Genomic DNA, 16,851 nt, shown 5'->3' with positions numbered 1-16,851 from the left:
GGCATTTTTGCTATTATCCTACACCAAGAGTTCTTTACCTCTGCAAATGAGGGAGCTGCATTTCTTTATCTCTTTTTGGGGACCAAGTCTGGTCATTATAATTACAAACTGCTCAGTTGCCTTTTTAAAAAATGGTGCTTTTTCCATTGACATTGTTGTAGTAATTATGCAGATTGTTTCCTTGGTTCTGCTGACTTTGTATGAATGAGTAAATGCTTTGTATCATTTCACATAATTCCTCCTATGCTTCTCTGTATTCTTCACAGTCATCATTTATCAGTGGTGCAGGAATATTTCATGACATTCATGTACAATTTGTTTAGTCATTCTCCAATCAATGCACATACATATTGTGATCGCCATCATCATCATCATCATCATCATCATCATCATCATCATCATCATCATACTACGAGAAGACTACACTCTGAAAAACCCTTGATGTCTGTGTTGGGAACCTGCATATTATGTCTACAGTAAAGTTATAAGCATTCTAAAACCTGTTGGGTTTATACCTTACTGGTCTTTCCTTTAGTGTATTCTTTAAATGGATTCAAATCTATTGCCTTTGTTTTGGATCATTAAAGGACGTTTGAACGACTGCTGCTTAGTGTAAGGATCTTTTATTCATTTAATGATGAAATATATATCTATTAGCCTTTTAAAACAGTCAGGAACTAAAAGGCATGAAATGTCACTGTTTAATCACAATCCACTTACTACCACTAATTTTCTTTCTCATGTTCAAGGAAGGAGAATCAAGGACCTTTGGACCTTGAATTAAAAATCCTGACTCCTCAAAGAAACCTCTTGACTTCATGCTAAACTTCTAAACAGTAGAATTTTTTAAATTTCTCCAAAGTAGTGCAGGTCACTAATGTGACCACCTAGAAACAATAACCTTTAAAAAAAACCTAGAGCACTAATCTGTTACATTCATTCAACAAATATTTCTTAAACATCTCCTATATACTAAATGCACAAGTGGCTGGGGGACATATAACAATAAATAAGGCATGGTTTCTGTCTTCAATGAAATTAGTCTACTAGGGGAAATAAGATATGGACATAGGCAAATGTACAAATTAGAATATGATGAGCACAAAAGAGGAGCATCAAGTACTTGATAAAGTATTTTACTGTTGGTGGTTTATTGAAAATGTAAGGTGCTATTTTCCTGAAATTTCCATATCTTATTTACTACTTTTCATAGTTTTATATGTTATATACCTACAGGTACATAAGTATAAAATGGCATCGACTGCCAGATGGGCAGGCCACATTGTTCAAATGCCAAATACATTTACCTAAAAGACTATCTTATAGAGAACTCACACAAGGTAAGCACTCACACTGAAGTCAGAAGTGATACAAGGACACTCTCAAGATCTTTCTGAAGAACTATGAAATGACTAATATGGAAATGTTTTACATAATTACACATGTATAATGTCTAAGGTGGGAGGAGGAGAGCAGAGAGGGTTAGGGAGGGATAGAATTTGGAACTCAAAACTTTAAATGAAAATGTTGAAAAATTGGAAAAAAATAACTTTGGGATTAATTGTGAAACATGGGAGACACTGGCACAGGACCACCCAGCAAAGCAAGCCTGCATCAAAGAAGGTGATATACTCTGAGTAAAGCAGAATTGCTTAAAAGAAACGTAAGATGTGCAAATTTCAAGCCATCTCCACTCCAAATGTTCATACAAAATATTTGTGCCCAACCTCTGGTAGAGCTCTAGGAGCTCTTATTGGTCTGATCAGCCAAGTCGGACACACTGTACCTTGACCAGACCTAGTGATGTCATTTTGGTCCTCTTCAATAATGAAGGATGCCAACCAACCTACTGATTTCAAGGAGTAAATCTGAGAAAAATCATGTGGTACCTAGCATCCCCTTAAAGGAACTGTATGATGTCCATATGTGTTTCAGTCACTTCTTTTTCATAAGGAAATCTTCTAATGTTTCCCAGTTCCCCCTTTTTGGCAATACATTTCCAATAAGCTACTCACATAAAGTACTAATACCTTTTCTTTGCAAAATGCTATTGAACTCTATAATTAGTCCTTATCACCATCTTGGAACAGAAGGGAATCATCTGAGGTTGGATAAGTGCGACCATGGACCAAGTTTATCTCAGGTAGAGCATATCATAACATAACACGCTATGTTGATATTTGTTGAAAAGGATCATGAGGGGAAAAAGAAGAGTTGAGATGAGAAGATATATAATTATTAGGATGTGGTAATTTGGAAGAACCCATAAGTTGATTCTAAGGGATAAAATGGGGGTGGTATAAGGAATATATTAATTTTACTATATTAATTAATAATAAAAATTCTACATAGAATTATATGACTAGTACAGAGAGTATTCCAAGATAGGATCTGAACAGATGCCGATCAGTTCTTTGAACTCTGAAGTGGACAGAATGGAGCAGAGGAAAACAATTTTTTAAATAGAATTTCAAATAGAATTGTCAAATACAAAATGATATTTGAATTCTATGAAATTAAAATCCTTTAAACAACAACATGTAGCCAGAAGAAAATATATGTATTAGGGTAAAATTTGCATTAAGTATTTCAAACAACAGTTTGACAACCAAAATTTATAAGAATATGATGCACATTTCTAAGATTATAAAATAGTTCCAAAAGACAAATACTCAAACAATATGAACAAATAGTTTTCAAAAAGAATAAAAACTATCAAAAAGCATCTGAAAATTTGTTCAAAATCACTAATCAGAGAAATGTAAATTAAAACAACTCAGAAGTACCATCTCACACTTCAATTAGAAAAGATAGGAAAATTCAATGTTAGAGGGGCTATGGGAAGACAGACATGCTTATTCACTGCTGGTAAAACTGTGATTTGGTCCAAATGTTCTGGAACAGTTTGGAATTATGCAACAAAAAATGCTAAATTATTCAAACACTTTGACTCAGAAATCTCACCATTGGAATTACACTTCAAGCCAGTTAATGACATCAAGAAAAGGCCCATATGTCCAAATATACTCATAGCTCCATTATTATTTGTAATAACAAAAAGCTGGTGGGGGGCGGGGAAATGTGCCCAACAACTGGGAAATGGCTGAACAAATTATAATATGAGTGTAACAGAATATTACTGTGCTATAAAAGATGACTAATCTGAAGAATTCAGAGAAGCACAGGAATATTCATATCAAATGATGATGAAGAAAGAATAGCTAACACAACAACATGCAGAGTGAGTACAACAATGTAAATAAAGGTAATGAGAAAATGGACAATGTTGGCACCATGTTATCAAAGTGAAAGCAGGCTGTCTTCCTTTCGGATAATAAGTGGCAGAGTGCAAAAATGAAAAGTGAATTGTCCTCTCAGTCCTAGTCATGCTGCTAGGCAGTTTTGTTCAATTGTGCTTAAGAAACCTACTCTATGGTGAGTGATGTTTGGGTATTTGTAGGGAAGTGTCTACTTTCTCAAAGTAGTAGAAAAGAAAGTGGACAAGGTGACCAGAGCTGCAAAGTTGTTTGCAACTTCCGGGTCCTCAGAAATTCTGATGTGCAAGGTGGTTCCAAGTCATCTGCTCCAAATTGTTATCATATTTCAGGTAAGTTGTGTATATTGCTGTTGGAAGAGTTGGGTGGTGGTGATGGGCAATTAGTGATTTCTTCCCTGGTTACCTACGTGAGGGGTAGTTTCCAGGGTATAATGGAAATCCTGGAAATAAAGAGCACACTGACCCAACTCCCCATTAATGCTTCACTGATAATAACTTAAATTTATACTGCAATAAGTATTAACAAAGTGCTTTACAAATATTACATCACTTGATCTTCACAACCCTAGGGAGAAGGTGGTACAAACATCATCCTCATTTTAAAAATGGGGGATCTGAGATTCAAGAGAAGTTGAATATTTTGTTAAAGGTCACAATGCTAGCAAGCAATGGAGCTGAACTTAGGCCTCTAGTGCCAACTCCAGGGTTCTATGTGACACTATGTCTTTTATTTATTCACTATATTTGATGGGACAAAATTTCACTTACATCAAGGGCAGTAAAAGGGAAGTCTTCTACTTCCTTCAGAAGACTACTCCAAGGTCTCACTGGTGGACCCTCCTCTTCCTATTATGAGAGGTTGAAAAAAATAAAAGTAAATGTTGGCAGCTATAGATCTGGCAGTTAATTCTTTGGAAGAACAATTCTTATGCAAAGCAGTTATAGAACTTCCCTGCCTTACCTCCTTACTCATACTGGCTACTACTTCCTTGACCTTAGGCCTACATCCTCCTTGTTAAAAATAACAATAGCAAGTATTAAAGAGATGTGTTTAAATCACAGTTAACTTTTACCCAGATGACATGGTAGTGAACAGAACACTCAGCTAAGAATTCGGAGACATGGGTTCAAGTCAGTCCTCTCTACCAATGACTAGCTGTGTGATATGAAGTGAACTTTCTGTACATCAGTTTTCTCACCTATGAAATGGACATAATAATATCTGCCCTGTCTACCTTGCAGAACTGTCATAAGGATCAAGTGAAGTAACACAAAATGATTTGCAAACTATAAAGTGTTGTACAAATGACAGTTATTATTATTATTAATATTAAATAAGAGAAAGCAAGAGCTTTGAGGAGAACAGAAGTAACTGCCTGAAGCAGTTGAGGATTTGGCTAAATTGAGCAATCTCTAGAGCCTAACACCTTTAAATTGGGATACTATCTCATATTTTATTGTAGGTGCCATTAGGAGAATTACCACTTACACCTGTGTTTTGTTGTACACCTATATAGAATAAAGAAATACTAACTTCTTTTCTCTCCTGTGATTTCTGAATGCTTCTGCAACTAATTCAGCTGTCGAACATACCTTTTGTTGGCTAGTCAGAGTGTCCACCTTTCTGCTAAGGATTTCTTTTTGTAAGGTTTCATTTTCGACTTGTATAGCTCTGAGGACTGCTGAGGCATCCTCTTCAGGGTCTTCATCCTCACATATGCTTTTTCGTGTAGCGGATAAGGGCCTCTCTTTTCGGCTTCCTGGTCCTAACAGTAGAAAGTGAGATGATTTTCCTTTAGACCATACTTACAGAGAGAAGTACAAATGATATTCAGTTTGTCCAAAGCTTTTCTATACCATCTTGGATATCAACAGATTCTTTTACTGGAACTCAATTTGAAGCATGAAGTTAGGTCAGATCACTTAACATTTGTTGTCAAGGGTTGATTCATGTAATCACTGAATTTTGAGCTGAAGGGGGAACTCAAAAGTCATCTAGTACAACCAGATGCAGATGAGGAAATTGAGATCCCATTAGGTTAAGGGCCAAAGTACAAAGTGCCAAGGTGCAAAGACTGGACTGCAACCTGTGCCTCCTGTTCTCAAGTTCAGTGCTCCTTCCATTATGTTTTACTTGCTGACAGTAGGGGCATATATAACTTTTCTCCTACCAAGGTACTGGTGGTCCTAAAGTTACTCTGGGTTCTCAAAAACTATGCTAGAGTGGTGTAAGTCAAAAACTGCATCTGTCCCCTAAGGACCAACCTACTAAGTTTGAGAAGGCTCATCGGTAGAAAGTCAGTCCTTGAGTGATTAATGATTTTTGGCTCCAGTCTGTCTACTGCTATGTGGGGGAGGTTTCAGTCTATTTTGGTGGAGGGAATAGTCACATCATTGAAGCCATGGATTTGTGCAGAGTACTGAAGTGGGAAGTATAAAGCAATTTCAATATGTTTAGATGCATAACTTGATTCAAGCACCTCTTTTAACCATTATGGACCAAATATAAAGGCTGTCCATTAAATAACATGCTTTGATTTGTATCTGTTTGGGTAAGTCATCACAACAACCAAAGAGGGACAAATCCTGTTGCAACATTTGAATATCCCTTTCTGCTCTCGGAGTCTTACCAAGATCCAACATGTGGAAGTTAAGCAACAGCAGTAGCAAAGAAAAGCATTCTCAGTGGGTGGAGGAATACTGGCATTCTCAAAAGAGTGAAAAAGAAATCTAGGATGAGCCTACAGTGGTAGTTTCCAGCACTGCTGGGATAATATGTTTTAAATGGTGATGTTCTGCTCATAAAAAAGATGCCACTCTCTGCTATGAGCATATGTCTATTCAGCAGATAATCTATAAGTCTGGTTTAGGGTATTCAAGGGCATTAAGAAGATTTCTTTCTATGTCTGATTATAGGTGGTTTGGTGATTAAAAATTAGGTGGCTTTCTTTTCCATTACTCTTGTGCAGGCCTCAGAAAAACTTACCTCCTAAAGTGCTGCTTCTATGATCATAAAAATAAAGAATTGATTGAATGCTCAGTGGGGACAGATATCCAATTCTCTCTAACCCCACTCAATGTCCTTCCTTCTCCTTTAAACATTACAGCCCTCTTTCCTTTCAGAAGCTATCTGACCATCTCCAGGGCTTAGGAATTTAGAAAATAAAACTGCCAGATTGATACTACTATGTCAGACTGACAGTATGACAGATGGAATTAGCAAACCACTGAATCTATTAACCAATCGGTCATTGAGACACAGGATGAATATTTTTTTGTATAAAAGAGGATTAGCAAAATATGCAATGGACCTCACAGTGCCCTTTCCACACAGAATTTTTTAAATGATCTAAAATAGTCATTTTTCACTTCTGTCGATAAAGGAAGGCAATGATGCAGCCCCAAAGACAAGGCACATGAAACTAGGAGAAGATGTGGGTTCTACCCCAAGCTCTGCTATTGGTTTGCTGTGTGACTTTGGTCAGAACTCCACATCTGCAGTCTATAAGAGAGGAGAGCCAGGCCATATGATTTCTGTTTTCCTTACAGGACTCAGGCTCTGTGGTTAGGTGTGTATCCTATTCTGTAAAACGAGATGGCTGAGCTATGAAATCCAGCCCTTCCATCTCTTACATTCTGTGTTTGTCTGATGGAAATGATGGGTGAGGATCGGAGGGAATTAGGTAAAGGGAAGATGGATCTTTAACTTCCTGTGTTCATGAGAAAGCAAATCACTAGCAAACAGAATAAGACTTATGATTTTATAATAAGACAATCAGGAATTTAGATTACATAAAATCTCCTCTGACCTTCAGCCCCTACCAGGTAAATACTATTCTTTAATTCTCACCTTCTTCTCTAAACACACAGCAGACTCTTGCAAGCATATGGACAACAGATTATTCTGACCCAGCAGGATTAGGCCTATGAGGCTGTAGGACATTGGTTTATGTATTCTAGGGTTGGCATGACAGAAATGTTAATGAAATTCAGCCCCATGACAGGGCTTGGCAGTGCTTTCTCAGTGAACCTGAGGAATATTGCTTTATTACTTGGATTGGCAGCTTGTCTGGGAAAAGTGGTTCAAATATGTCAGCTTCACTGAGCACTTTGACAGCTTGGACAGTAAAGTTTCTGCCATGAGAGACCAATGTCCTTTCACCCTCTCCAGGCTCTCAAGAAGACCACATGCTTAAGAAAAGCTTTTCAAATTCATTTCTTAGAAAGTTCATGAATATATAGCCTCTGGTATTTAAAGTCATAGGGACATGAAAGAGGAGAAGCATTCTTCAGAACCATGGACAGCTAGGATTCAGCATGAGCATTTATCATTATTTTCATTTCAGAGCTGGTACTGCTAATAAATGTATAACATTCCAGTATAAAAGTACAGCTTGCTGACACATCAGTTTGGCTGACAATGACTGGGACATGCAAATCAACCTCAGGCCTACTTTTAAGGATTATGTAAACCAGGGAAGTAAATATAGCATGTGATATCTACTAACCTAAAGGCAAATGAATTGGACTTTTCTTTTTAAAATTATTTTTTCTTTTTTCTTTCAGTGTTATGGCATCATAGAATGCAGAAAATGAACATGGTCAATACAAGAAGTAATTGATGATACTAAGTATTTTTCCCCTCAACACATATAAAAAGATTTTGGAAAAAGAATGCTATCTGCACAATTTATGGTAATAATTTGATGTCCAAGCCACTATGGATGTGGAAACTATGGTAGTCTAAAGAGAGGCCCAATTTTCCCACCCAATTCCATTTTATAATACAAGAATACTTAGCCTCCTATCCATATATGAAGGAAACTTCATCGAAGTCTCTATATTGAGCACGGAATAGTCAAAATTCACTTAATTTAAATTCTAATTTTATATGACAATACCAATCTTGTTTTAAAATTTCTGTTTTTAAAAATTAATAGATCATCCTAGCCTTTCTAGGCCTCAGTTGACTCATATGTAAAATGAAGGCATCAGATTAAATAATTTCTAGTCTTCTCCAACTTTAAATCCTATGATCTCTCGTGAACCACATCAGCTTTGGTGACCTTGACATTCCTGTGCCATCAAGAAGACACTAACTACATTGAGTTCCCCATACTGTTGATTGCCACTGTGATTTTGTTGCCATCTCTCTATCTTTCTCAGGTCCTGTGGAGGCCCCAACAGGCCTCTTTCATGTCTTTATGCTGAGCCAAAGTGGCTCCCTTGGTGCTGATTGAATCTTAACTTGTTCCTGACATTTGCTGCAAGGCACCACTCTCTCACTCCAGCTCTGATGGCCCTAACTGAGAGTGATTTTCAGTGTAAGATCTCTGCAAATCCTATGGTGCTAGCAAACATAAGAAAATGTGAAGCCACCACCTTTGGCTAAAGAAAACCTGACTTTTTTCCAAATTTCATGTCCTAAAGTAAGGAGATGAAGGGCAGGGATAAATCCTGTTAACAAGTCATGTCAAAACACTAAGAGACTTCTTACTTTCATAAAGTTGCTCAACAAGTCAATAGAAGTCTTCACCTCTAAGCAAGCAAAAGAAAATCAATCAGTTCAATATTATGAGAAGCAGACGTGAAAAGGAGATTTGTGACTATTAATCATGTCTCTGGTAAGAGGAATCAGAAATGAAGAGAAAGATGCTCTTTAGCACCCTTTGGCAAACAGCAGAGTCAAGGGAAGGAGTCTGCAGCTCTGCAGCCCCGCAGCCCCGCAGCCCCGCAGCCCCACCTGGATGGAGCCCAGGTTTGACTTGCTTTGAATAATGTTTGGACCTCTTACTAGAGTAGGGTTTCTCTTGGTCCTGTAAAGCAGCACATTGCTGGCGATCTCCTCGACCTTGGGCTGTGTCTGGCTTGGTTGGAACAAAGAGCTCAGCATTCTCCTTGCGCTTGGCAGACAGATTTCTTTCCCTTTTATCTGCAAGAAAACACAATCCTTGTTGATGGTGTAATGGTCAAACAGAAGGAAGCCCTGGATGGAAAATCAGAGGATCTGGTTTTGAGACTTAGGTCTGCCACTTACCAAATGTGTGACCTCGAGCACAAGGTCACCTTCTGGTCCTTAGATTCCTTATATGTAAAACTAGGATAATAATACTTGCACAATTCACCTCCTAGGGTTGTTTTAAGGGTCAAAGGAATTTTTTCACACCCACATCACTCAATTAACTGGAAAGCATTAGATAAATGGAAGCTTTTGGGGGAGGCAGCTGTGGGGTACAAAAATGAGTGGTCGTCTCAAAGTAAAAACACCTAGATTCAGGTCCCAACTCTGACACTCAAGTAGTTGTGTATATGAAAGTCACTTCAGTTTGCTGAACAGACCTACCTCAGTTTCCTCACCTATAAATTGGGGTAATAACTATACGCTCTACCTCACATGTTTGTTGCAAAGAAAGTGCTTTGTAAAACATTGCAGGGTTATGGAAATGTGAGGTACTGTCGTACATTTGTCTAATAAGAATATGAACACAACTAGAGTTATGACATGTGGTTTAGGTATCAAACTAATAAGCCTTATCAGAATTATAGGAAAGTATCAGGTTAATAACTGGAATTGTTTTCTGTCCATCTGGTTGGTTTTGAATTGTGGTAATAGAAAAGTCATGACCTGTGTCTATTCTGATGTTGATGCTACATCACTTTGTGGCATGTTGGGTTTCTGCCTGGTATTCAGGCCCATGACAGACCCAAGATAGCAAGGACTGTGTGTTTGCTGAACAAAAAAAAGAACATTGCAAGGCAGAGAACTCCTTGAAATATGCTCCATCTCTTGATTCTCTCTCTCTCTCTCTCTCTCTCTCTCTCTCTCTCTCTTCTATCAACCCTTGCTATGTTATTAGAACATCTGGTAGTACAATGCCTGGGGAATTTGTTGTTCAGCTAGAATTCTGTAGATGTTACAGTGCAGCACTGAACTCACAGGATCAATGGGAGACTAGGATTATTAAGGCAGTGCTTCAATAGGCTCTAGGGTTGGGCTCAATTTTGTCTAGATAAAACAGACAAGAAACACAAACCGGATGCTACCACCTTGCCCCACCTATCACACAAGACTATGTAATAACTGCCCATGTCATCTCTACATCCTTTGTTTCCTCAGGTGTCACACAGTGATCAGCATATAAGAGTGTCTAAGAAATGTTTGCAGAATTGAATTCATCTGAAGAGTCCAATACCTTAGACTTTGGGCCTAAACTCTTGGGTCTGTGTGGATCACTATGCTCTTTTAGGAGTCTTTCTTTCTCAGAGAAGGCCTAGAGCCAGAAAGGCCATTTCAGACTGGTCGAGCTAGGCCAGAACTATACTTGCATATGGGAATGAGGGTTCGGGAAAATTTGGCTACATTCTCTTCCACATTAGCCTTTCTTGAGTCCACTGGCAGAGACTTAAAGGATGTTGCCCTCCCAGTGAAAGTCAGCTCCTCCTCTTGACTGAGGTTAAACAGCCCAGCATGCTGCTGTTGATCAAAGGCACCAGAGCTAGAAGGCAGGAGGAAGTATCTCAACTCCACAGGCACCAAGGCTCCTACATGCCTCATGATTCTGCTCCAAGCACCTCATTTGGCAGGGCTTATTTCTCAGTTTAATTGTTAAAAATATTAAAATGTCAAGAAGCTGCATCTCCTTCCATTGAATTTGCACCAATACCATTCCTTTGTATCATCCCATTCAATTGTTCTCCCTCGGTGCTGGCTCTCCCTTCAAATGCACGGGAAGGGTATGGATTCCTCCTTCCTCAATTGGCCTGTCCTGAGATGGATCTCATTTACTATCATCATAGCCCACCTCCCTCTTTTCTCTTCAGAGGTAATTTAATCCACAGCACCAATGTATTTCTGGTGCATTTTAAACTAAAAATAGCCATGTTTCCTCTTATGCTTTCCCTTGCTTGGTTTTTCAGTCCACTGAGAGCTGTTCCTTTGAAGCCCCAAACCTTTTGACTCCCGCAGTCTCTGACCCCTCCTGGCCTACTCTGATCTTAAGGGAGGATGGAGGGGTATCACCTTGAGAGATCAAGCGTCACCAAACAAAAATCATGCCACACTGAATGTAAGAAATAGCTCACTTTTGGAAGCTGGATTAAATTCCAGTACAATGAGTGTGTTTGAGCATTCAGTAATGAATCCCTTCGCCTCCTGATCCTTGGGAGCTTCTTCCAGGACACAGTCACTTCCAGAAAGTGGAAGGTCATCTTCAGAAGAGTCTAGAGTCTTATCCTCTGGCACCTGTTCTGTGAATAAGTCCTCTTCAATAGAGTCATAATCTTCATTGGAGCAGTCTTTTCCTTTTTTCTGTAGATTTACACTAAGCTCCAGGCTTTTTCTCAGTTCCTAGCAGAATCCAAATAGATAAAAAAAGAAAAAAAGTAGTACTCACAGAACACCTCATTTGAAAATAACTAATTCTATCCAGAGAAAATATTTCTACTGAAATAACATAAAAAAAAAATCACTCCTAAACCAGTTCCCCCATTCTGATATTTTGTCATGGATAGACTTGAAAGAAAACAAAGAGCAGGGATAAATGGGCATTTCTCTGGAGAAATAGGAATAAGGGGTGGGAATAAGATAGACATTGAGATTGATTTAATTTATTATTTTTATGTATAGAGCAAAATCTCCAGGAATGTAAATGCCAAATATGTTATATTCTCTTGGAATCATTTAACCGTGGCTATGAAAAATCTAGTGTTTTGGGGATGAGGCCCACTTCTGACTATGTTCTTAGATCTAAGTGGCAGAGTCCCAACCTGCCAAAAGTATACAGAAGAACATAACAGCCTCTGACATGCTAGCCTTGCAAAACTAAAGCTATAGCAGGCATTTCATAGCTGGCATTTCTGTTTCACTCTTAAGATTTACAAAGCACATTACATATGTTAAAAGGTCATAGCAAATCATAAACTTTAGTTATCTCCTAGGTCGCTTGTAAGACACACTTTGAACTCATGCTGAAAGCCCACTACTCTCATTTTTTATGCCATCCCTCTCAGATTTTAATGGAACCATGAACTGGGGACATTTGGCCCTAAATGGATATGAATGTGCCCCAAATACTGGATTCTTAGCTTTGAAGAGTTTTATATGCCCATAACCTTTTTTTTTAACTGTCACATTCTTCATAGGAATGATTGCTTTGGATTTTCCTTCTATTAATTGCCTTTCTAAAGGTTTATTCATGTCTACACTGCTCTAGAAGTCAATCGATGAGATCTCTCACAATAAGGAAAACATCTCTCTGCCTAATGTGAAATCAGTATAGCTTATTTCTAATTGTTGGTCCAAGATGAAAAGGAAACTTTAATATGATTACCTGTATGAGCCAGATATCATTTGCTATCTCAATTCTCAGAAACTGTTTTGCAGGATTTTTAAAAAAATCTCATCTCAACTACATAGAAACAATGCTCATTTCAATACTTCACAGATCTTTAATTGTATCCCTGCACATCTTCCTTCTGCTGATGCATATAACAATCCTTCCTTAGTCTAGCTAGCAGCTCTTAGACATTCTGGTCTCAGGAGTACTTTATACTCTTAAAAATTATTGAGGATCCCAAAGAGCTCTTGTTTATGTAGGTAATATCTATTGATATTTATCATATTAGAAACTACTACTGATAAAATTTTAAAATATTAATTCATTTGAAATGACAATAATAAACTCATTGATTATACGTTAATTTGAATAACATTTTAATAAAAATAATTATATCTTCCAAGACAAAACAAAATTAGTGAAAAGAATTGTATTGTTTTACACATTTTTGCATATCTCTTTAATGCATATCTCTTCTAGCTGAAGTATATGAAGAAAATCCGGTTGCACACAGATTTAAAATTGGAAAAAAAAAGGAAAGAGAGCATTAATAGGCAAATAACGTCTTAATATTATTATTATTATGAAAAACGTTTTGACTTCATGGACTCCCATGGACTCTCAGGGACTCCTAGCATCTAAAGGCTACAATTTCAAGAACACTACCTTAGTAGACAGTCCTCTTTAAAGAATGAAAAAAAATACTCATCATCCAGTGGCCAATCTTATGTCAATGAGTTTCCTTCTCACCTACTGAGATTGGTCCTTACCCCACAGTCATGTAATTCGTTGTCAGGTCCATAACTGAAGGCTTTACTAAACTGGCAGGACCTGTAAGAGCCTATGCTCCACAGGCAGAGGTTGGGTCTCCTCTTATCATGTTTAGAAACTAGGGCAGGATATTATTTGAAGAATTTAATATTTATTCAGTATGACTCTTGTTAACTAATTAATTATTATTCTTGGCTTTGGGGCACACTTCCTTCAGGGAACATACCTTTGCTACTGATCCATGTTATCTGTGTGGAACCACAACGGCAATACTGAAAGTATTCTATGTGTTTGGGACCTCTATGTGTGCATGGCTGCCAGACTTCATCAGTTCATGGCCCCAGAGATAAGCAGCTGTTGACACAGGGAATGGGGAAAGAGAACAGAATGTCTTCCCCAATTTTTATTCGAAAGTGATAAAACCACCCTTGTCTTCTACTAAACTTTTTTCATGTGAGGAATCAAAGGTTTGATACTGAAGAATCTCTCTGTACCTTGTCACAGATGGAGGTACTTGGGGCCCAGGCATTGTGCAATGTCCCATTACTGGCTGCCAGATAGGCTTAGACTTACAAATACTAGTCTCATTAATGCCCCATTCATTAAAATCAGCCCTTCCTCTTCTCTTCTCCCTTCAATCCACACACAAACACCCCCAATCCCATCACTGAGGAGCCTCTGTGATTCAGGCCATGGAAACTGTCCTGAAAGCAACTCAGCACTTGTAGAAAAAGTTCTGGGTTTAGTGGAAAAAGGGAAGAAACTGTGAAAAACAGAAGCAGTTTAAAGGAACTGACAACAGGGACAGACTCCCAGGGATATTTATGTGGTTATTTGCTCCCATATTTCTTCATTCCTTTTTATTCTATTTAATTCAATTCAACATTTATTAAGCATCTGCTATATCCAAGGCATCTTGCTAGGCACCAAGGAGAAAAAGACAAACATAAAACTCTCCCTGTTCTCAGAGTGCTTACATTTTACTTGGAACGCTACAACAGGTACAGAGATAAGAATAATATAAGACATGAAAGGGACCATTAAAACAAAGAGCTTTAGAAAAATCTGAAGTGGGACAGAGGACAATCACCACATTTCAGAGGTTCACCTGGGCTAACTATTTTCCTCTGAGTATTACAAAGACTTTCTTGATGGTTAAGGGGCCTTAATTAAAACCAGATGACTTTCCTTCTAGCTACACAGAGAGAATGGGCATTTTAGCTGGGGACAAAGTAGGTACTTTTGGCATCTGGAGCCCTTTGAAGGATAGAACAGATCAGGCAGAATGCCACAGTGGGAAGGACTGGTCACTGAGGGCCTGAGGAGAGGGGCACAGAAGGATGCCAAAGGCAAATTTGGCCTATTTGGCTCTGTTTCTAGGGCAGGAAAAGGAAAGTTTCTATTTCCTCCCACTCCCTCCTGTACAACATGGATATTTCCTGAGTTGCAGGCTTAGACTAGTGCTACGAAATTCTGGTAAGAAAAATCAGGAATTCAGCTCAGCTATATTATGGGTTAAATTGGCAGTATTTTGGAATAACTACTAATAAAAAAGCACAGATTACAGTCCCTCACACCTTCTCTGGGTCTCTCTTTTGGAAATTATTTTTTCATTGAAGTTCTCCACTGTGGATTAATTCAGGAAATTAATCCTACCTTAAGAGTAGCCTCTCTTTCATTTTTTAAAACAACATAAAATTCAATTGATAGACTGTCATCTTGGAGCATCTTTCCTCTGGGCAGTGTACCAAAAATATTTTCAACAACCTTTGGCAGGACAGCAAAAAACCAGGGCAACATTTTCTTTTCTCAGTAGGGTCTGTACTTTTATGGAAGAAAGACATTCAGAATAGCTTCTTGCTCATTAATTCCAAAGAATATAATGTTTAATAGAGTCAGACAAATCTCTCACATGTTGCTTTAAGTCTTTTGATGTACTTGCTGGAGGCTTTCTTTTGTTGTCATTAAATACTGGTCTTATTACTTGCTTTTTACATTTCACCTGTGGCCACTTAAAGGACCTCACATAGCGATTCAAATTATGGCCCAATTGTTTGAACAATCAAAGCGAAGTCTGTGGTTCTTTCTTGGCCTACATTGGCATAATGCAGGAAAGAGATCTTACCATTACATCATGAAAAGTTAAGAGTATCCTTTCTTTGTCTGCATCGCTGTGGGGGTCTGATTGTCCATGTGTATTCAGAAGGGAAAAATTAAAATCATAGGGAGTGCTGTTGGTGGGATAACTGGGATTCTAGAGATAAACACAAAAGAACAAGGTGTGGTCAAAATTCTTCATTATTTCTCAAATTATAAAATATCTCTTACATGGCAACTGACGCTTCCTTTAAAAAAAAAAAACCCTATATATATAATTTACTTATTTTTCAGTTTTCAGCCTTCATTTCCACAAGAATTTGAATTCCAAATTTTCTCCCCATCTTTCCTCACCACCCCCACCCCCACCCCAGGACAGCATGCATCCTATCCACCCTTTCCTCCAGTCTATCCTCCCTTCCATCACTCCCCCTTCCTCTATCCCTGTCCCCTCTATTTTCCTGTAGGGCAAAATAAATTTCTATACCCCACTGTCTATACATCTTATTTCCCAGTTGCATGCAAAAACAATTTTTAACATTCATTTTTAAAGTTTTGAGTTCCATATTCTCTCCCTTCCTTCCTCCCCACCCACCCTCATTGAGAAAGCAAGCAATTCGATGTAGGTCATACATGTGCAACCATGCAAAATACTTCCATAATAGTTATGTTGTAAAAGACTAACCACATTTCCCTCTGTCCTGCCTTCCACTTATTCCATTCTCTCCCTTGACCTGTCCCCTCACAACAATTTTGCTTCTGATTATCCCTTTCCCCAATTTGCTGTCCCTTCTATTATCTTCTCTCTCCTATCCCCTTCCCCTTGTCTTCCTGCAGGGAATAGATTTCCATACCCAATTGAGTGTGTTATTCCCTCCTTAAGCCAAATCCCATGAAAGTAAGGTTCACTTATTCCCTTTCATCTCCCCCCTCCTCCCCTCCATTGTAAAAGCTCTTTCCTGCTTCTTTTATGTGAGATGATCTGTTACCTTCTACCTCTCCCTTTCTCTTATTCCTAATACATTCCACTCAACAGTAAATTTTATTTTTTAGGTATTCTCCCTTCATATTCAGCTCACCCTGTGTCCTCTGTCTATGTCTATGTGTATATGTATGTGTATGTGTCTCTCTCTCTATATATGTATATATATATAGACATACACATACACACATATACACATACATAATACACTCATATACATACCTACACATATACATACACATACATATCCATACACACCTATACATACATATATACATACACACATATACATACATACACATATTCCCTCTAACTGCCCTAATATTGAAAAAGGTCTCATGAGTTACTGATATCATCTTTCCATGTAGGAATATAAACAGTTCAACTTT

The 16,851-nt window shown here is 38.1% G+C and overlaps 1 protein-coding gene across 3 annotated transcripts in view; it reads right to left on the bottom strand.

The window, feature by feature from the left end:
* KATNIP (katanin interacting protein) overlaps positions 1–16,851 on the bottom strand; it is a 213,207-nt gene that overhangs the window by 89,106 nt on the left and 107,250 nt on the right. For all 3 annotated transcript variants that reach the window (XM_072598101.1, XM_072598109.1, XM_072598116.1), the window contains 5 exons: positions 15,509–15,637; positions 11,360–11,624; positions 9,072–9,209; positions 4,871–5,043; positions 4,046–4,123 (listed from right to left, as the gene is read on the bottom strand). In XM_072598101.1, coding sequence (XP_072454202.1) covers positions 4,046–4,123; positions 4,871–5,043; positions 9,072–9,209; positions 11,360–11,624; positions 15,509–15,637 — 783 coding nt within the window. The remainder of the gene's footprint in view (positions 1–4,045; positions 4,124–4,870; positions 5,044–9,071; positions 9,210–11,359; positions 11,625–15,508; positions 15,638–16,851) is intronic.

The sequence above is a fragment of the Notamacropus eugenii genome, chromosome 1, assembly GCF_028372415.1.
Source record: "Notamacropus eugenii isolate mMacEug1 chromosome 1, mMacEug1.pri_v2, whole genome shotgun sequence".
Lineage (NCBI taxonomy): Eukaryota > Metazoa > Chordata > Mammalia > Diprotodontia > Macropodidae > Notamacropus > Notamacropus eugenii.
The sequence above is the reverse complement of the archived record's forward strand: the minus strand, read 5'-3'. Positions and strand labels throughout refer to the sequence as shown.